The 21879-nt window shown below is 45.1% G+C and overlaps 1 protein-coding gene across 1 annotated transcript in view; it reads left to right on the top strand.

Annotated features, from left to right (window-relative positions):
* T265_02639 (hypothetical protein) overlaps window positions 1-21879 on the top strand; it is a gene marked incomplete at both ends in the record, with an annotated part of 114660 nt that overhangs the window by 85781 nt on the left and 7000 nt on the right. Inside the window, 3 exons of the mRNA XM_009166937.1 lie at window positions 11212-11656; window positions 14882-15380; window positions 16642-17046. Coding sequence (XP_009165201.1) covers window positions 11212-11656; window positions 14882-15380; window positions 16642-17046 — 1349 coding nt within the window. The remainder of the gene's footprint in view (window positions 1-11211; window positions 11657-14881; window positions 15381-16641; window positions 17047-21879) is intronic.

Consider the following 21879-nt stretch of genomic DNA (forward strand, 5'->3'; position numbering starts at 1 on the left):
ATTTTACTTACCCAAAATACCAATTATGGCTTGCGGAATACTTTTGTGAATACCCATTGCGAAATCGCCGTCTCTACCGAATGTGGGAATTTCAAATTCGTACTATATCCCTCCGAGGTGACTAGCCTCAGGCGAAAGTGCGACTTAGAGGCCACTTTTGCTCGACATCTCAGATGGGCAAGACTGTAATCTCATCATGTGAGATGTCCACACCTGGATAATTCAGACCCACAGTCCGTTTGGAAACCGGTACCACGAAATCCGTGTAGGTGGGTCCCCAGCCGGTCTGTACAGCCAAGGGTGATGAACGTAACATAATTTCCTTTCTGGAACCTGTGTCACATCTAGCTGGTCTGTATTTGAGTCGAGATAGATCACCGGTGGCAGTGCGGCACTCTCCAATGGGTATTTTATCGTTACCGGGAATATAATATCGTTCTGCCTTCGTATCCGTTTGTACATGGACCGTGTTCTGCTCCGCCACCCGTTGTCTACTTTTTTCTAGCCAGGGCTTAACAAAAATGCTTGCTTCTACTCTAGTTGATTGGGTCTCCCATCTGAAGTCTTTAACTTACACCGTATTGGTACCAGGGGATGATATGGCTCAAGTGGTTATAGCGCGAATTTACTCACCGGAAAATCCATGATTCGAACCCGACCTCTGCCTCTCGACTTCCCCTGTATAGGTCTGGGCAACCTGGCAGTATCTCAACCCTCGTGCTTCCTTCGCGTGGCATGGCATTTAGGCACTGATAGGGTGCTACAGCTGAACAATTCTTTTTTATTAGTGCCAGGGTTAAGTTTTGGAAGGCCTGGGTTCGGTTCCGTCTGTTTTCTTCGTTTGTATCATTTATGCCTACCAACCGCTGCTTCTTTTTACACCTCTACTTATGCTTATTAGTCTTACAGACTTATTCCTCAGTGTTTTTTATCCATTCGAATTTTGACATCAATCGACCAGGTGCTTCCATCAAGTTAATTCAGTTCATCTCAGGAACGTAGGTTGTTGATGGGCATCCACCAACGGACAGAACATGGCATTGTTGACCTTGACAATAGCCTCCTTACAATAGTATATACATTTCCATTCAATGAGCGCAGCGTCTCATGTTGACTTGGATGGAGTTACGCCTCAGCATCATACCTAAGGTCACACATCCAGTCAACAGGCTTTCCAGTTGAAGAAACGATTAGTGAACTGCTCTGTCAGAATTCGCCCAACTCATCAGAAAATGTGCTACCTCGGCCTTAATATTTCATATTCAACTATATTGTTCATCTGTCGCTGACGTGACGTAAGTAAGCTGGTAATGGTGTGTGTATTTAATTTCGACCCAGACATCTGGTTTTCGAACGAAAGCGGGCATGATTTCTACTGCTGAACTGGAAGGTGAGAATACTTAAGACTTCGGGTGCATGTTATTTTCTACTATTTTCACTCTTTTGCTGTGCTGGTTCGTTTGTGTTTAGCTTCCCGAGATTTTCTCGGTGGATTTCTGCGCTCACGCTGTCAATCTTCTGTTCTTACGGTTGAGGATATCTCGTCACAATGTCCTGGTTTATGACCATAACTCTTCAGTCGTTTGTTTGCATGTGTGGGAATTTCTTCTGGAAGCAAATCCTGTGTGTAGTGCGCGTGCGTGGAAAGGAGCGCAGTTATCAAGTCCGTGCAGTACATACGCAGCAGCTCGAATGTTGTTGCATGCCATCACAGTTGTAACGGTGTCGGTGCACCGTATATTGTGGTCTCGATTCTGCAGTGGCTTGTTGCCCACTTGGCATGGTCACCTGCTTGCGTTTCTCGACTTGACTGACAGCTTGAGTGACAAGAATAGACTGGGGTAGAATGAGCCCACCTCGCACGGATGTGTGCACCGAGTGGAAACACACACAAATGGACGCTCGCATTAACGGGGCGCCAGAACAGACACTTTACGCCCCGAACGGCCTCTGTCACCGAATGTCCAATCTTACTACAGTCACTGACAAGCAAGACACTATCATTGTGGGATTTTGGCGACTGCGAATGACGTTTCCCGGTCTACGCTTTACCATAACGGGCGCAAGCTGTACAGTGATAGATTGACAATCGTTTTTAACGTAGTTGTTTGTTGGCGCTCATCCGTTCTGGGCCGTCTGGAAAGGCCGTTCAACGCATCTGTTTAATCACGGCGACAACTGCTGCTTGTCAGCTGACCTTCGCGTAAATCTTAATTACTACATAATTGCATTTTGTCGGACTAGCCATTCTCCCGTGTCCATACTAAGCAAGGCAAACAGCCTGGCATATCTGTCGATCTAGCAGACGATTCATATCTGAATGCCGTGTGATGTACATAAATGCTTTTTACCTGTCCAAGTCACTGCCGATTGAACTGAGCGTATTCAGAGTAATAAGAACAACGTTCCGGAGTTCAGTTGGCAAATGTTTTTTTCGTGACCCTGCGTGGGACGTTAAATTTTCTTATATGATATCACAATAGGATAACAAGTATTTCATTTAACTTCTTTTTCATGGATATTATTATCATTTATTTTTGAAGAGCATGGTCACAAACATAAAAAGTGAGTGCAAGCGATGAATGCGAAAGAGTAACAGAAGAATATGGGAGAAAAGAGAGAAACGTCTCATTCGAAATCATGCCAAGGACAGTGCCAGTCTGATGAGCTGAATCCCAAAGTATGTAAAGATTTCGGTATGGGAACACGCGTCTAAGGACCAACAACCAAAGAAAGGACAAACAATGGTGAATGCTCTTCAGGGCGCAGTGTGCGCTAGCACAGTCAAGACTCGCACATCAGGCACAGAGTGACCGTCATACTGGGTCTGGTGTGAGATTAAATGGCAAAAATGTACCTTCAACGCCATGTGCCACGCATAAAAGTGTCATAAGTACGCAGGGAGCCCACAATGGCAAGCAAACACAAGTCACTGACTGCGACCTTAGGAAGTCCCAGTCCAATAACAGCCTTAGCGGATTGAGGAAAGCAGATCCCTCGATAAGAGATGATCATCGGTTGGTGAACCAAAAAGTCGATATCACAACCGATGGCATGTAGGGCTGAGATTATGGCGAGGGAATGTTCATCAGCACCATACTTCTGCTTCTTCTCATTCCACACTATCACTCCACGCCCATCCGAGACTATGCTGACGTCTATTACAGTTGCACGGCGATCTCGAACAGCGATTAGGTCAGGTTTGATGAACGACGTAGAAGTAGGGGCTCTCAACTCCTCGAAGACGGTGTACCACTACGATATGATCACATCTTATGGAAACCAGTGCTTACTGTTCAGACTAACTAACACAAGTCTCATTGCCCTCACTGCGATCTCAACTGGTGTTTTTCTCCCACTTTCCTTCTCGATTTATTTGACAGATTCTCAGTAGGGCTACCTCGGAGGATTCGGATTATTTATTTATTTTTGTGACCATCCAAAAGAATCTACTTGCTTTTGGGTCAAAACTCATGTTTGCACACCTAATCTTCTTTGAACCATGGTATTCAGTCAAGAGAGCTGCTGAAGCGAAATACGTTTATGAACTGTCTGTCTTCATCGCGTCAACTGTCCCAAAAGTACACGACGAAATTTCTGTTTCTACCACATTGTCTCCAGCATATCTGTGTTCATCTGGCTCAAAAAGGGCACCTCGAACACGTTCACTTTCCTTCTAATCGGTTTTCGATGTCTACTGGTGGGACGTTGTCGGCGCTACCTTCCAGGTCGCCATATCACACACAAGTACCGACAGGACTGCATGTGAAACAGCCCACATATAGGGTAGTAGCTGGTGCATGCTTCCACTCTTCTATGGAATCTGAGGGTCGTGGGACTTAACTGAATCCAGGTGCATGTGTGTGTGTGTCGAGTGACCACCCAGTTTGATTTCTCCTACAATGATGTTAGCATTTTTTGTGCTGCCACTCGCGCCTCTATGTGGAACCCTTATCCCATTTAGGTTGGCTTTTAACATCGTTGCCGCTGAATGTGGATAACAGGTGGTGGTTGTGTCATGAGTCAGATCATTTAATGGCCAACATGGTTTTGCGCCCAGCCCTCGTCGGTTTAAAAAACACCCACTCCCTAAATATCGAAACACGTAAATCTACATGTCTTGGTCTTTTCCGTGTTTTGCCATTGATTCGGTTCATTTGAGTGATACAGTTGCGGAATCTTTCCCGTATTTTTGATCTCGATATATTCAACTAGTTGGCTGTATGGCTAGGATTCGATTCACTTAAATGGAATGGGACAGCTTCCTTCGGGTTGATCTACTGTGTTCGAGAGTTTTAACCAAGCTATCATTATCAAGGCCTTGGTCACGTATTGTGATTGGCGTTTCCCGCGTCAAGTGATTTCTGACACTGACCTCTACAAAAAATATGACCTGTAAACCATATGTAGTGTCTCTGTTGTTTGTTGATCGCCATTTCATATGGGTGCACTCAAATGGCGTGGATGAAAACGGCTTTTGAAAAGGAGGGTTTCTCCCACATGATGTCAACCAACTGCAATTTGGTGTGAATAAAACGGAAGAATTTATGGACAATCCCTAGGACCACATAAGCGTCGGGTTGCGCATCTGACGGGATAAATTGATGGTTTTCGTACCTTTCAATAGGCACTTGATCGAAAAATCTCCAGAAAAATGAAAAGTGATATAAACTGAGAGGTGGTTTCAGGGTACTAGCCGCAAGTTACCTATTTTGGGAAACGTTCTTTTCAACGGTGAAACAATTAAAACACGTCACAACAGGACATTCGCATTATGGAAGCGAAAGCCAGCGATATGACAAGGCACACGTGCGAAAGTCCACAATAAATGAAAAGTAATATATCCACGGGTATTTCTGATGACGGAGTCTAATGGAGTTGTATCTTCATCTCCGCTGTTCAAGTGCCTCCCTCCAGTAGAAAGTCTTCTCTCGCATCGCATTCCAGGTGGGCTCCATCGACTTAATTACCTCAGAACTGGATAGTGTTCAACTCATGATGTAAAAGACGCGATTTCATATCGATTGCCGCGGACACTATAAGCAATCTTGCTGTTATGTATAATAGGTATAATTAACTGGGGTAGGTATGACTAGATGCAATCGGCAGCAATATACAGAAGCTACTGATCTCCCAGAATTGCCTGCGCCGACTTCAACAAGGTCTGTGAGAAATTCCCGCATCAACTTATCTCTATGCCTCACTCTTTGGAGGTTCTTGGGAAGCCGTTCGAGTAGATTGCCAGCTTCCTCTTAAACCGTCATATTTTTGTGAAACCAACGGCGAACTATCGTAAATACTCTGTGGCTTGAATGGTATTCTGCTAGAACCTAAGCTCTTTATGGCTGATGTGAATGACCAACAATATCCTTTCTCTTAGAACACTTATTACACATGTGCAACCTTAGAATATGGTTTGGAATTTTCTTCGAATAAGCTTCGAACCTCCAAAGCGCTCGGAAACCAGTTAACGGTAGTACGCACACTGGCTAGTCTTGATGTCCTTGGATCTCATATCTGGCTTTGTGGCCCACAAGAAATTCGCCTCTGGGTTGCGTCTACACGGAACCCTTAGAAGTTTCGTGGTACCGAGTCGAATATTCGAGTCCTTTTTACTTTCCATGATGCCTGCTCGACATCCTTTCCGTTGATTAATGAAAATCTGAATTCTTGGAGAACGTACAAAGACGTGAACTCCAATATGTGTTTGGTTTATGTCACTTGATTTACAAACAAGTCTTGTGAGTTGGATGTGTTTTTCGTGGCTTGCCACCACCATCGGGGCTTATCCGCATCTGGCGTATTTTACATGGTGTCATATGGAAAAATACCCGTAGTTTCTTCACCGTGATCCTCAGTAGCACAACCCGTGGACACTAGCAGAAACTGCCTAACCCTCGAAGACGTTGGGTCTGTCAGAATATTTCACTTCCGACCCGTTTACTTATTGATCCGAACAAACTTGCTCCTCCAGTTGTTATTCTCTTCACTGAGGCACGTTGGAAAAGCCTTTCGCATGAAAAGCTATGGGTATTTTGATTGCAGTCACTACAGCTATTCTGGATTGTTGCCCAATGTTGCCACTGAGTTCAACTCAATGATGTACAATGTGATGTAGTCCCCCTACTAACTCTACAATTTCCTGCACGCCTAATCAAATTCGGTCTAGCACCTAGGTGAATAATGCCTTGTTCACTCTTCGGCTTGTTGATAGGAATGTCGGCTCCTCTCCAAGCTGACCAGCACATCACTGAGAGAATGTGCTGTTTCACATACAAAACAGTTAAATACTACGAACAGATAATGATAAACATCACTCTACAGCTATGTTTACCCAGAATGTCTCATTTCACGGACACCTGACCCGGAAACTCATCTGCTCTGCAAACCATGGTAATTCCACTGAAAGATCAATACGAAGTACCACTTACACATGGAGTCCTTAACCCATCTTAGCTTGTTGTCAGTATTGTCGCAAGCAGCGACTACATCATGACTGCAGTGTGTTAGCAGTCAATGCGGAAATTCGGGTAACTGCGGGTTATTTTGTAGCGCAACCTCGAAGGTATTTCACAACAGGACATGCTGCAAGCTTACTCGATGCTTTTTCAGACGATATAAGTATCATGAATCTCTTGAGACCTAAATGATTATCCATCCTTCTTAAATGAATCGCGAACCCAGAGCCAGTGTATTTCTGCACGTCCTACTTAAGGCTATTTCCACAATTTTACGTATCTGACCATCAACTGAACGCTGGACTTGTGACAACTCGATTATCACCCTTCATTGGTCCGTTGACGTGTTTAACCCGCCAGACGGAATTTTCAGGCCGTTGTTTCCTTCGGTTCGTTGAATCAAATGAGGACATTACGGAGAAGTTGTTAGTAAGTGGAGTTTACTCTGATGTGTGTCTAGTGGGTAGGCCTAGCGGAAACTGCCCTCTTGCCAACCACACTTGACGCTTAGTTGTTCATCCCCTGCACTGACCGATGCTTGAAATTCCCTGGAGAGCTATCATTCGGTTGAAATAATGGTTGATAATGCAATAAATACTCTGTGGTCCAGTCACCAACTTATCCGGGTTGGCCATCATTTATGCCAGTAGTTCGTGCATAGTTTCCTTAGCCGACGGAAGTTGAGCAAGAATGGTTCCAAGGTAGGTTGATTGTGAGTATTTTGGACCTCTTCGTTTACCTGCTTCGCCAGGTGGACTGTGCTGTCATATTTATGGGAGAGTCCGTTTTGAAAGGTAGATGTTCACAGATGATTTTTTCACGTCCACAATTCTTGTTATTCTGGCAGTTTTAGTTTGGGACATTTTTCGCAAAATTAAATCCGACTGCTTAAACGTAGCACCTTTTCTTCACCTAGTACCCATACAATCCAGAGAAAACATTTTATAAACGAGCAGTTAGATGAGAATTACTTGACACTCCTCATCCCGCTCATGCCGGCGCCCATAATTCTGTAGGTGCTGACTATCATTATCGAACACTCTTCGAACAGCTTCAGTGGTTTACCATCTCATCCAACTGTAGATATACATGGAGTACCAGTTTAATCAAGTTCCCTCGTTTCACCCGCCCATGGCCTTCCAAGTGTGATCGAACAGGTTGTCACAGTTTTGTTGGTCTGTAACAATTTGTGGGTCGCATTTGACACCGCGTTACTTGCTGGTCGGCGTGAAAGGGGTGGTAAGCTATCGTGCTGTTTACCGATCTCTCCGGTGTCTCATTTAGTGTGTCTAACCAGTCAGTGTTTGTAGCATCCTACTGAGTGGATATGAAAATGGTTGTCTTTTACATGTGAACCGTAAATACCTGATGTTAAGCGAGCCTTGTGTGGCTTATGACAGAACTCGTTGAGTTAATTTGATGCCCATTTTTGTAAGAGTTCACTGGCTCGGTAACTTTTTGAGCTGTGCTTTTTGACGGATTTCACACGCTGTTGATTAAGGGAAATCCCGCCCAAGACTGTTCGTGGCTGATGAGTTCCCGCATCGTTACTCCATCTGACAAATCTCACTTTTCCGGTTGAACTACTATGAAATCACCTGAGATGACAGCGGGAGGTTGCTGTGAAAATCGACAAATGTCTATATCGGAAGGAGGTATGGAGGTGGACTTTTATTCTTGGAAAACTTTGATCCCTCCCGTACAAATACGGGCACTTAGTCTTCCCTTTGTCACTTCATTCATCTCATCGGTATTTGCGCTGTTTCTGTTTCTTACGCGTCAATCCAATTTCCGAACCAATTCGCCACTGTCGTTTGGCAACTTTTCCCCTTTGTCCGGACTGACAGAGAAATTGCGCTTTACTTATTTTCTTCCCCGTTGTGTGTAAATTGGTCATATTGTTTAACTTTCGAATCCTTTATGTGACATTCGAACTGTGTCTATCGTTGCGTTTAGGTTATTATGTGCTATACCTTGTGTACAAAAGTGAATCTAACAGAAAGAGTCAACCATAGCATTTCAAAGTTGTGTGAACTATGACCCTGTTTCTGAACAGTGTTGTGACCGGAAATGATCCACTATGCCAGTCGAATCGCACCCCCTCTGAGGTAAGGTTAGAAGTGCGCATTCATGCGTACTCCTAAACGCCGTGAATATGGCCGACCAAACATTCGTGTAGGACTGAGATACAATAGAAGAGATTAGTGCTCTAGAAATACACTCATTTTAAAATCAATTTGGTTTTCATGAGAAACTCAACTGAATCTCTCGTTTATGATATCCTACAACTGGGTGTGCTGCACACAGGCCGCCTCATGATTCAGTTGGCACCAATTTCGTTGAACTTTCTCGTTATAAGTAGACTACGGTTGTTTTTACTTTTTTTTGATGCTTCGTTTTTTTCTTTCCTTTTCCTCAACATGTTTGTTTTACGCCCCTACGTGTTCAGGTTAGCAGTACGCCGATGGACGCAGCGTTATTTTTCCTTGCAAGCGAGCGTTATGATCTTGGCTCACCATCATCATTCTCATCTCCATAGTCAGGAATACCAGCGTTGACCTCGTCGCCAATTTCCTGCTTTAGATTCACATTCGGTATTACCTGTGTTATATTTTCCACGTAATCCACGGAACGAGGACACTGAGTGTTCCACTTCGGCCAGTGTACTATAAACACATTGTCTCCTGGCCAAGGATCAGAATACTCGAACAAATGATGTTGGTAAAAGAATTGATTGACAACCGAAATTATCTTTCAAAATAACTAATAAAAATGATCCATTGGGTTACGATGATAGTAGTTTCACCAAACCGTTATTTCCACGTTGAAGTTGTTCTTGCTTAGCTTAAAAAAACAATCTGACCGTGTCCATTCTGATTCGGCTTTGGGAGTACAACTTAGCCAGCCTCAACGCGATTGGCCATGATTGATTCAACTAAAGTTTGGCTAGTGCATTGTTTGCGATTTCGGATGAGTTGCTAAACGTTTCATTTATCGTTTTTTTCTATAATTTCCGGGTACTTTTCTGATGGTCGTAAGTATGATGGGTGTTACAGAGGAATTTTCTTTGATCCATGAGGTAACACATTCCCCCAGCAGTGTCTCTCTCTCTTTTCAAACTTCTAAGTTTGCAGTGTGTCTTTACCAACTCTTCAGTCGGCTGGGATTTGGTTCTCCTTTTGTATTTCTTTCAACCCCCTCACTCCTTCTGATTTCTTTTTGGCTCTCATTTCCATACACTTGATTTCTAACTACTTTGGACGTTAAACTATTGTTCCACAGGTGTCCATGTGATTTAGCAACTTTTTGTTCCGTATCCGAAGGCTGTTTCAGTTTCAGTGTCGCAAGGGAGATACAGTTTCATATAGTTGGGTGAATTTCCCCTTTTAGAATGGTGACAACTATAAGGTTAACAAACTCGTGAAGCTTACTTCTGATCGACGCATCCACGGTGTCTCCCCGCATGTACATGTCTATCAACACATTATTCCTCACGGCACCACGCTGCCAGTCGCTGTCGTTCCGTTGTTGCCGTTCTATCTCCATGCCAAGAGGATGGCTATGTTGATGTTGTCGCCATGACTATCAAAGCCGGATACCTTTCTCTCATTTCGCCCATAATGTGCGCGCACACACGTACACATGTGGAAGCGCACATGCACGAAACAGCCCCTGAGCACAATTGTCAGGTTTAGTCGGGTTCTGTCGTTTTGTTCACAGTTGATTGACACACGTAGGAGTTTGCGACCAGTTTAGGGACCGAACATGCGACTCGATTGACACTGAGACCGTCGGTATCTGTCCAGCCGCCCGTTCGTTCATCAACCAACGCATTTCTATTACAAACATACCTTATTGTTGTCATCCCCCCGCCTTCCACCCCGCCAATCAACGTTATAACCCCATTCTGTTCCGACCCACCCTAAGATTGCCTCCAGAGAATTACAAACTTCGACCCGACCCCTCAGACGGTAGCTATTCGGTTCGTACTCGGATTGTTTGAGTTCTGTATCGGTTGTGGAGACGACTCGTCATCCTCGTATTAGCAGCAAGTGACAGACAGTGGTTGGCGCCGGTGAATGATTGTTTGCCTGTCAAAATCTCATTAGACAGCTGGTAGTTGTAACTATGTGTAACGATGTCACCGGCTCCAAACGCGTCCACGTTTACCGACACAGCGATACATACACACAGTCAGAGCTGCTAGACAGACGAATGGACTAATTCAATTGTAACATTATCGTTATGGTTACGGTGACTGGTTCGACCCCGTTTTGCTATAAGCGTCTGGGGGATTGTCAGCGTAGACACATCTACACAGACAGCGGATGTTACGCTAGCCTTTTCCTGTGCCGAATTTCGCGACGTTTTGTTCGAATGTGTTGGGGGCGAACAACGCGGCTACTCAGTACATTTTCACTCTCTGTTTCTTTCCTTTTATGTCCACTAAGAGACAGTGTCCAAGCAGTAAGCTGCTTGGTTTTTTTAGTATCCCATTCACCCTACTTAGGCTATTACACTAGCGGAATATGATGCCTAACTGTAGTGAACGTTGGGGACAGAATGGCTCATGGAGCTTGGTGAACAAATCCGAATAAATCTCATCTCAGTTTAGTGAATTCGGTGAAAACTTCGGTGGTCCCAAATCTAGCCACCGTTACCAGTTCTTCATGTGAACTCCTTATTGTCACCCCCCCCCCACGCTACTTACACATCCTCTGACACTCGATCTATATTTCATTTGTCTCGACAGAGTTCGCATCTTTCTCCATACCTGGCAAATCCATTTGGGCTAATGCCCTTCTACGACCCGTTCGGGTGCAGCGCAGCGGCAGCCGCGGCAGCCGCTGCAGCAGCGGCCGCAGCAGCAGCAGCGGCTTACTCTCAAACTGTCGCAAGCCCTGACCGGTCACAACTTTGCGGATCTAAACAGCAAACGGAAGAGCCGATTCCCAAAGTCGTTAAAGAAGAACGTCAATTATCCAACGGCACGCACAAATTCGGCCCCGGCTCCCACCCATCTGTCAGTACCAGTCCTGAACCTTCTACCCAAACCCTTATAAGTGACCATAGTCCGTCGGGCCCAGCAGGCATTCGGTGGGGCTCGTCAACTGGCCATACAGCTCAGACGTACGGACGCAGTCCTGATGCAGAAATCAGCCTCGATCCCCACAAACTCTCCAACATAACTTCATCTGGTATGTTTTTTCCGTTCTTTTCTCCGCCATTCTCCAAATGTCCTGCCTGTTCCCTCACCACAAAATAGTCCCATTAGTGTGTGAAGAAGCGCCCTTGTGCTACCAGTATTGTTCTCCAACCCAGTTGTCATATCGACCTATCAGGCATCTCGGGAAACCATGTCCAGTGCAATTTCATTGCGAATTTGCTAAAGTTTGCTTGAAGTTTAGTCGTTCCTCGAGCAAAGACTACTTACTTGGACGGCGCAACAATTGGCAGTTGGTAGGATGGCTCCATCGACCGTATAAGAAAATAATAATAATAATAATAATAATAATAATAATAATAATAACGCAATGGAACACCGAAGCTGACGCCGTAATATCGCCACTTTCCATTATGACGTCAGCAACATAACAAATGACCCAGCACGAAGACCACCACCTATATTGTCCACGAACATCGTCACTCTTAGTGAAAGTTGGGGATATCCGTTAAAATGCCGCGACCTTACAAACGTCAACTAGATTTGCGAAATGGATCCTCAGCTGGGCTTAACCTTGTGCATGGTCCTGCTGTAATTGTTCTTTCTCCCAAGCATTGATCAGAAAATGCTTTTATATTTCTTGCATGGAAGGAAAAGCTTATTAGCTTATAGCGGACGGTGAGCTGCAAGATCGTTCCACACGCTTTGAACGCAGACCATCATTGCCCTTCATACGATCCTAGGCGTGCTTTCCACTTTTAAAACCTAAGTTTAGTGCTCCAAAACACAAGCACACCAGCCGACCAATGTAATCATCGGCATCTTCGAAGACCAACTTTGAAAATCACATTTTTTGTCCATCAGAAGAATTTCTTACGGGGTAAAGGGCTACTGCATTTGGGTAAAACGCGTCACTTAAGTGTTGAACCAGGTAGCGTTGATTTTACCCCAACAGACCCGATCTGCCTTTCGTTACACTCCTGGGATACCATTTGGAGTTAACAAGTACAACTGGTGTTTTCTAAATGATCTTTTAAAGATCTTTCAAAATATCGGATAGAAGCCATCCATTATGACAAGTGGTGTCTATTGTGGGCTGTGCATCCAGTGACGAGCAGCCCCGACATCGGTGTGGCTAAAGTCTATAAAAATGGTGTCAATTTCTTGACAGGTGGTGATATTAAGGTGCATAGTATGGTCAAGCTTTTGGGTTCTTTATTAGAGCGACCTCTAAATGCTGAACCAGCCAGTAAGGCATTTTTCCAGCTCACAAACCGTTTACCTGTGGTTTCAGCTGCTACAGTGTCGTTGACCGAGGAAGAAAAGAATAAGGGAATGAGATCCATGCGTTGGAGACGATGACCCAGCCTGCTCACTGACGTCTAATGATTCTGTTTGTCTTTAATGATAAGGAATTATAGTAGTTCCCCTCAAGAAAATATACATCGATATTTCGAATATCGTGCCAACGCAAAAATGAGGCGGCCTTTGTATACCACATCCAGTTAGAGAATGTGGCAAACGAGAGACATAGTTGGGATTCAGCTGGGTTTCCCATTAATGCCAAATCGGTATGTAAATGAGTGTATTTCGCGAGTATAGTGCATCCCCTTTAAAAAAAACCCTCACCGTAAGAGGCCGTTCGTAAGATGAACCTTTAAACTGGACACTGGAGCTGTGCTTTAATAATGAACCACCTCCCAGAAGACTGGCTTTTGATAATTTGGCAGTTGCTCTGCTCGCCGATCCTGGTAACGGGCTTGCTAACGTCCCGCCACAATGCGAAGGATCATCGTCATTGCGCGGTGACGATATCATCTCAACGAAACTTTTGTGGGCACATTGGCTAACCCGGCGAACATATCAACTGTCACCTGATCAACAGCCTATAGACTCACCCGAACTACCGACATTTAGGCATATCGCCAACCTCTCAGAGGAATCCGATTTACAGTAGAGACCGTTTTGCTCGGTCCTTTGAATTGGTCCCACAGAGGAAAAGAGACATGCAGTTGGGTGTTTTTGGACAACTCACAGTTGATATTTCGAAGTGGTCTTCCGTTTTCAGATACCCACCAAAAGTGATCCCTTTCGATATTTGGTTTGTTATTAGAACTCGTGGTAGCCCAGTTGCGAGTGGTACCATCTCACGGGTGATTTTTACGAATAGAGTAAATTGGAAGCTGTTTTTGTCATACGGAGCCAGTCATTTAAAATTGGCGTTCTTTATCTACTGTTCAGCTAGCTGACTAGTGGAGAAATGCATGATATTCTAGTTAGCGAATTTCCCACCCCCTGTCCTAGTTGTGAGTGGGACACTGGGAAGTTCGGAAGGTTGTCTCTCAAAGAGCATTCATTTCAAGCCAAACCTCACAAGACCGTAGCGGATTGGTTTTCATATGGGAAGGGTGCGTCCTTGGGAGGAGCTTCTTCTATTTTAATTTGTCTTGACTCACAGGTCTGGTTGTTATCATGATCAGTACAGCTCTCCTCCCAGGAAGAAGTTTCGGTTTGTGCGTAGCATCATACTGGGAGGGATTTATACCTCCCATCTGTTTCCCAGTGAACAACACTGTCCGCTTGATTTAGAATGGGTGTCGGTTCATAGAATCACGTGATCGTCGTTGTCCTTATTGAGTCGATCATACCAGTTCGTGTTATCTCGTGTGTCTATCGAAACAGTGTCAATAAAGCCGATCACACACACCTGAAGTTACCACACCCCTCTAACTTCCTTCCCTATAGCGATATCGCATGCGTCTTCTATCGGACTATCGGTTAAACTAACTTCATGTACACTTCATTCGCGTGCACGATCAGCCGTTCCATGTGCGTCCGCTCGCTCCAGCACCTGCAGCTGTCACCCGTGGCCATGTGACTCGGTGAATTTTGAATAACAGTAATGCGAACGTCACTTACCCAGATTTGCGTGTCCTTTGCACGTGTCCTGCAAGCGATGGGCGATTCAATCTGTCCACGATGTGTAACGCCCATCATCCAATCAGCCCACTCATCTTGTATGATATTACACGACTTTTTTGCTGATTTTGGCGTAGACACTCCCGGACAAAGCGTCGAGCCATGCAGGTGTCGCAGTAATGCCAACTGTCTGTTCACTTACAGATTTCAGGTGCAAACGGTGGATTGTCATGTATCCCATAGTCTGGCTTTCAAACGTACACGCTCTTGTTTGGATATACCATACTGTTGGCTTACTGGGGTTCTCGATTTACGCATGTATCGTTTGTATATCCCACAGGTATCTCCTTTAACAATAATCAGTCATCAAAACCGCCAGTGAACCTCCCCAATGGACCTGGATCTTCGCCTCTCCCCTCCGCCTCCCCCGCCAATTCCTCGCTTCATACGTCACAGTCAAATTTCTATGCAGCTGCCGCGTGCGCTGCTGCCATGGCAGCAGCAGTTGCTTCCTGGAGTGGCTCCGGGTCACCGAAGACTGTTAATCCACATACTCCTGGGTCAAGGCCACGATCCCCATCCACTACTTGCCGACTCCCTCCCAGTCCGGCGGCGCTAAGTAGTTGTCGCTCCAGAACCGTTTCTGGTGGTACAACAGCTCGGTCTCCCCTAACAACCGGTGTAGCAGCTTCATCCTCACCTACATCTAATTTGGCCAGTGCGGCGGTAGCCGCGGCAGCTGCCCTCTCTCCGGCAGCTGCAACGCTATACCAACGACGCGACACCAGCAGAACGTCGACATCGAGCACCTCAAACGTGGCCAGTCCCTATTCCCCGAGGTGAATTTCCCCTTCATCATCTCCAGGTTTTCCCACGTACTGAGAGATTAAGTGTAATCGTATCTACCAGTCACTTCACATCATGTTTAATCCGGGTTATCAATAATTTTACAAGTCTCCAGGTCAATCGAGTGGTGAAAAACGTACAGTCAGCGTAACACTTTTCCTTGAATGGTTCTTAGCACCGCCTTTCCCTAAATGGAATTTTTACGGTGAAACACACCCGTTACAAGATCCTTTACTCTTCGAAACGTTCTTCGGGAATTATCGTCCGAGGTGCCTTGCGTTTATCCAGCTTAATTCTTGTGCGCTTCCCGAATGGTTCGTTAAATTAACTAAATGCTGTTGGAGAGAGCCACATTTTGTGTTAGACGTCTTGCACCTTGACATTTAACAATTGTTTCTATGGTGTTTTGTATAGCCAGTGGTTAACAGACCCCTAGACCCCTAGATATAATGGTGAGGGGAGAAGTAAGTCGTCTACGCATTCAGTTCCAAAGCAGGGCATGGGCCTACAGAAGAAATGAGGTAGTAGTATGGATTGAACTTAGTCTAAGGGCGTGAGAGTGAGAGCGAACTGAGTTTCGTTCGAATGAAACAGGGATTTGATGATGTAACACGGAGGAAATGAATGAAGGCAGTGTAAAAGCAGAATCAATAACACAACTGATTTCTTTTATTAGAGTGAAGCACGTTTCTGCTTGCCTCTGTTATCTCATTTGGTGGCAAACCCTTCCGCAAACTGAGTCGTTTGTTTGCGTCTGGAAATTCAAAGCCGGTTGATTTAATGAGTTTCTCAACGTCCAATGGCTGTACAACTACCGTGCTTTTCAGAGTCGGGTCTGGCCTGTCACTTTGAGATGTGCTCACCGACTCGTGTTTCGGGATACCTTCTTGCTAGACCCATATTCTTGGTACAGCCGATATGATCAAACTGACAAGTCAAATGTTACTTGGTTGATTTTGGCACTGGGCCACACGATGTTGGAATCTGCACGTGCATGGTCAGTGGCGCTTTCCATTCGGTGGCTTTTTTTCTTATGATTGCTGGGATTCTTGCTATTCAATTCGTCGCCGGCTTCTTACGGTCGCATCCTCTGTTAGGTTTATTTTACGTGTTTCCAGGTTGCAATCACGACAGCATACGTCTTCCGCTAGCAGTGATAATGGCTAGGTTTTCATTTTACCTTTCTTTGAAAGCACTTTTCGTCCTTTGCCATGTAACGGTAAAACATTTCACTTGCCTCATTACTTTCCGTAGCATGTTCGCTGCCGCCGCAGCGGCCCATATGCATCTTCTCTCAGCCGCTGCAGCTGCCGCTTCACTCAACTCCGGTCTACCCACTACTTCTTCGGCATCATCTCAATGTACTACCATGACAAATCCCGCACGCCTCCCAACACCGTCATCCGCTTCTCGCGAAACGGACATTTCAGATGCCCGTGGTGCTCCAGGAGACACACGTATCAATGGATCCTCTGTTCGAGGTGATTCTTTATGGCAGCAACAGAAACAACACCAACAGGCTGCCGCGATGGCCGCAGCCGCCGTGGCAATGATGCATCGTCCTAATTCTGGTTCCCATGAGGATTCCCTTAGACGGTCGTCATCACCCATCATGTCATCTGGCGTATGGTTCCGACGAGGAGGAAGTTTTGTTGCAAGGTAACATTTATATGTCCTATTCTGGTACTCTGAGTTATATTCTTAATACACTCTAGATCCGCTGTAGGACAAATGCCAGCGGCTTATCGTTCGGAACAGTGGGCAAACTCTTCAATGATAACAAGAAAAAGTTAACTGCAACCTTGTCACAATATTAAACTCACCGTCTGCCTATGTTATTGGGGGAACAGTACAGTGTGCGTGTTTTTATTGCTATATAAATGTATATTATGCGCAAGTCCGTCTTAACAATGCGAAGAAGACAACGAAATTGGAAGATAGTTGACAGCTATGCTCAGATTTCCATTTGATATGGAGCGCGATCCTGATTTGTCTACCGCATCATGCATTCGAATCTTCATATCCTTCAAGATCCAACGAACAGTTCCTCGCTCTTAGGGTATTTGCTCCGTGCCATGGAGTCCGCCCCCTAGACAGAATTGATTTTTAAATGTCCTGGCAAAATGTTGGGATCATTTTCATCCGACAGATTTAGCCTTTTCCATCGCATGACCATCGGTGTGAAGGCTCTCCTTTCTTTGTGATCTAATATAGTTCTTTTGGTCGGTAGTTTCCGCTGGCTCCAGTGTAAGTGGAAAACATAATGGCGGCCTCGAATTCAGATAACGGTTAGTTTGGACATTTGTTAGACAGCTATCGATTTCAATCAACTCTTTGTGTCTGCTCGCCGGGTTTGTAACCAACAATATCCCCGTTGGAGTTGCTAGACAGTGGCCGATTTTAAGTTCATTTCAGTTGTTAGTAATAAAGCATGTACCAAGAGTACGCTTGTTCCAGCTGCTACACTTTCGGTCGTCGGGAAATAAGAGAGCGTGGGACTTATAGCCAAGCATGAGAGGCGATGAATTGATCATTTACTTCACATTGTATCTTGCCCCGAGGGAACGGGAAATGAGGCACCCATACTATGAACCTGATAGCTCTGACGCACGAGCGGCGCTAACTGCATAACTGAGTCATTGCTTCCAGTATCTTCAACCACTGATGAGATGAGTCCCAGAGTCCCCATCCAGAAAAGCAGCAGTTGTCAACCCGACTGTTGGAGAGTTTTTTTATCCCAAAACCGTCTGGCCTAACTTAGCAATGCTGATGCGATTGTCCCACCGGACCCAGTCAGCGCTTCGGAGTTACGTTTAGTCCATCCTCAATGTTCAATGCTTCACAGCGAGTGGTTTCCTGAGACGTTAGTCTTCATGCTTACCCTTAATCATAGCTTTAATCTTCGCACTGTATGCGGATGGGGCCTCCTTCGTGTTATGATGGCACGCATTTTCCTACACAATCTAGAAAGGGCTTGATGTTAAGACTTGGTGATGTTCCAAGGGTATGGAGTGAGGCCAGAAGCGTTGAACGCTTCTCAGGACATCGTCCTCATCATGACGACGCATGGCTTGGCAGAAGGGCGTGAAAGAGATCACGAAGAGTTTGGGTGTTGTTGGTGTTGTACGCCTTTCAGGATGGGGTCCCGGTGCTTGACTGGAGACGCTGCAGGAAATGGCGGCTAATCGATGTCAATGGCGTTCGTGTTGTCAGTTTCTTTCCAGATTGTCTGATTGAACGCCTGGAGATGTAGACACCTCAGAATGTTTGACATAGGCGAGCACTGAGTCCCCTCCCTCGCCCACACTTTATCCATTCTTTTCACTCTAGAGCTTCAAATATAATTAGACGAACGTCATGGTTGTACGGCAGTAAAGCATCAGTGTTATCACTGATGTCGATGTCTTTGATGATGATGATGACGTCGTATCATCTTTAGCTGGTCGCAAAGGCATCTTAAGATTCCAATAGGTCTATCTTAAAAACTATGCCGAAACAAGAAGAACAGAGGCGATAGGATAAAGCTCTCTCTCTCAGACGCACGTGCCCAGTGGTTTGCATTGACATGCTAGTTCAAGTGACTTACAAACGCCCGAAGTTGATATGATGCTTAATGCTTTTCAATCAGATTCATTCAATTTGCATCACTTCCTGCGAAAAACCCACTAAGTGAGCTCCGCCGTGTGCTTTTTTCGGCCAACTTAGCGGAAGGGTCTGTTGCCGCAGTTTACATATTTTTCTGCTCCTTGACATTTTGTATTTCTTCCTTCTTATCATTATCATCCGCAAAATGGTGTGGTGGCACGTTCGCTTACATTATAAGAACTCACCACCATCCCCACCACCTGTAGGAGAGCGCAACATTCCATGTTTTTTGCTGTCTGGATTGTCCTATAAATCACGACTCCTACTCCACATCTCTTCACTACTATGACTGTGAACACACCACAGCCAACCGAGATCCAAGCAATATTCTATTCATTCCTTATCAATCCACCCTAAAACCTAATCACAATGGACGAATGTATTGACACCATAGTTACCGCAGTTCGTATACAAGTCACTGTAAGCGATTGCGCGCTATCTTCTCTGGGAGCGGTTGACTTGCCTCATACCACGCATTGAAGTGAAACCCCTGGTCTTGTAGGTGTGTGTACGGATGGGTGGATGCATACAGCTCCCTTGCGCGCTTGCGCCTGTCCCTTCTTTTTTTGACGGGAGGTCGTCGACAAACGTGATGGATGAATGGATCAAATCTGGACAGGTTGTCAAGTCAACAGGGCGCGTGCTAGCTCTGCTGTATGCGTGTTTGTGTGGACCACTCTCTCATTGCTGCTACTGTTGCTACATTTTTATTGTATTGCGCACGCACGATCAGGACTTATTTTCACAATCAAGATGATGGATAATACTGTTTCGTGAGTGAGAAATTCACCCATTAATGTGTGTCTGCTCGCGCACTCAGCCGCTTGCGTGATATACTACGTACAACGGTGGTTCGGCCATGACCGACCACCTACTACCGCTGCGCTTCCCGTCTCGTCCGGTGGCATAAGGACAGGTGGCATGCTTTTGATGGATGGCGTTAAGCGTCGCCGTCATCTGGTTGTGTTTGTGGTGGTGGTGGTCGTCCTTCGCCCTTCACCTACGGAGTGTCCGTGTATGCTTGCATGTATGTATGTGCATCTCATTGAAACCATCCGTCACATTCGTCTCGGGTGGGTCCGTTCTGTGTGACTTTTGGTTACATTACCAAACACCCTCTTCAAAGATTGCCTGCTGACTCTGTTAGACGGGTTGAGCTAATTGTGAATTATGTTCACCATCGATCGATCGGTTTCTTTTGGTGGCCACGCTCTGGCTACTCTAAATATTAGGAAATTTTCCCAAACGAGGGCTATTCATCCTTGTCGTAGCTACCCGGTTACTCGGGCTCTGGAAGGCAAGTAACATGGAGAAGATCTTCCGTCCCCAGGGCGGAAAAGCAAATAGCTACCTAACTACAATGGTGGCGTCACTATGGGCTCCCCACCATTGAAGTAACGTGCTATACAGATAGGATCTAATTGAACTTACTAAAATGTAGGCGAATCACTGAACTTTACTTGGCCAAACGCACCAGTTTATGCTCAAAAGAGCATACTAACACATCCCACCGTTAAAAGACTACCTTTTTAGTCCACCTAATTTCATCGTTTTGAAAAGATTTTACCCGGGATTCTTCAGAAAATCACGTATTGAGTTATTCTCCTCTAGACAGACCTGTCTTACTTCATCCCTTTAAGGTTCTTTCACTGGTTGAGTGCCTCTCAGGAATAGTCAGATCTCAAAGAGACCATCTTTTTCCGGTTCATCGCTTCGGGTGGCCTTCTTAGAAGGGAAACCCTGTTCTAGTAAGCATTCTCTCCAGGATTAAATTAATTAAATTAACTAATTTCATTAGACCTCACAGTTAAATTCACTATGTGCCATCGTGAATTTCTGCGTTGGTACCGTAAACAACTAAACGCAGTACATTCCCAAACATTCTTGATATCAGGAATGTCCACTTAGCAGAACTATAGCTAACAGTTTCGCAGTTAAAAAGTACGAATGCTAAACTATACGTGGAAAGTAGGCTTACATCCCCTTGAAGGTCAACTCCGACAACAAGTTGTTATTGTCATTATCACTTTCCCCCATCTTGCCTCTTACCGCTTATCTAATGAAGTGTAGCCATGATATGTCTTGTGAAATTGGCAACAAGAGCGTGTAATTGCTACAGCCTCACCTCAACCCATGTTGTTGGGGTTTATGAGACTGTGCGAACAATGGGGAAGGGAAATTACTTGGGAGACCTCCACTTCGGGACCCCTAATATGACAGAGTTTTACTTCTATCTCTCTCACTCTCCCACTCTATCTCAGTCTAAGTGCAGTAACTGTTCCAATTATGTTATCGGTGCTTTTGATTTCAAATGCAATGGTTCTCACTAGGCTGGCTAAATGGAGCGGTAACTTCTCAACTACTGTGTTGTAACTCTTTGCTGTATTTATTTTTTCGGATTATGAAATTGGTTTTGGTGAGTGGATTAGATCTTAAATCGGATGATCACAGTATTGTTTCATCAGTGTCAATGTTTCCTGGGGCCGTCATTAAAAACAGTGGTTTGTTTAAATGGTATTCGCTTGTGAGGCCGGGGAAAGTTGTCTCGTCATTGAAGGCTCACACCACTGGTCCTTGTTTATATACGTTCATCTATCATCATCTACCACAAGACCAGCATGAAGACGGCACAAAAATCTGGGTATATTCGGTATGGTTCGCCATTCAAGATAACGCCCACATGGTGTTTGGCTGGATATACTGTAAGATATGGCTCCTAATTCGTATGGTGATGTTATGTTATTCTGTCGTTGTTATTGCCCATAGGGTTTAGGACCCCATGACGGCGGAACACCAGAGATCCGCGTAGTTTAACGACATATTTCTTTAAGGGTGATTTCTTGAGCT

This window comes from Opisthorchis viverrini (genome assembly GCF_000715545.1).
Source record: "Opisthorchis viverrini unplaced genomic scaffold opera_v5_33, whole genome shotgun sequence".
Taxonomy (NCBI): domain Eukaryota; kingdom Metazoa; phylum Platyhelminthes; class Trematoda; order Opisthorchiida; family Opisthorchiidae; genus Opisthorchis; species Opisthorchis viverrini.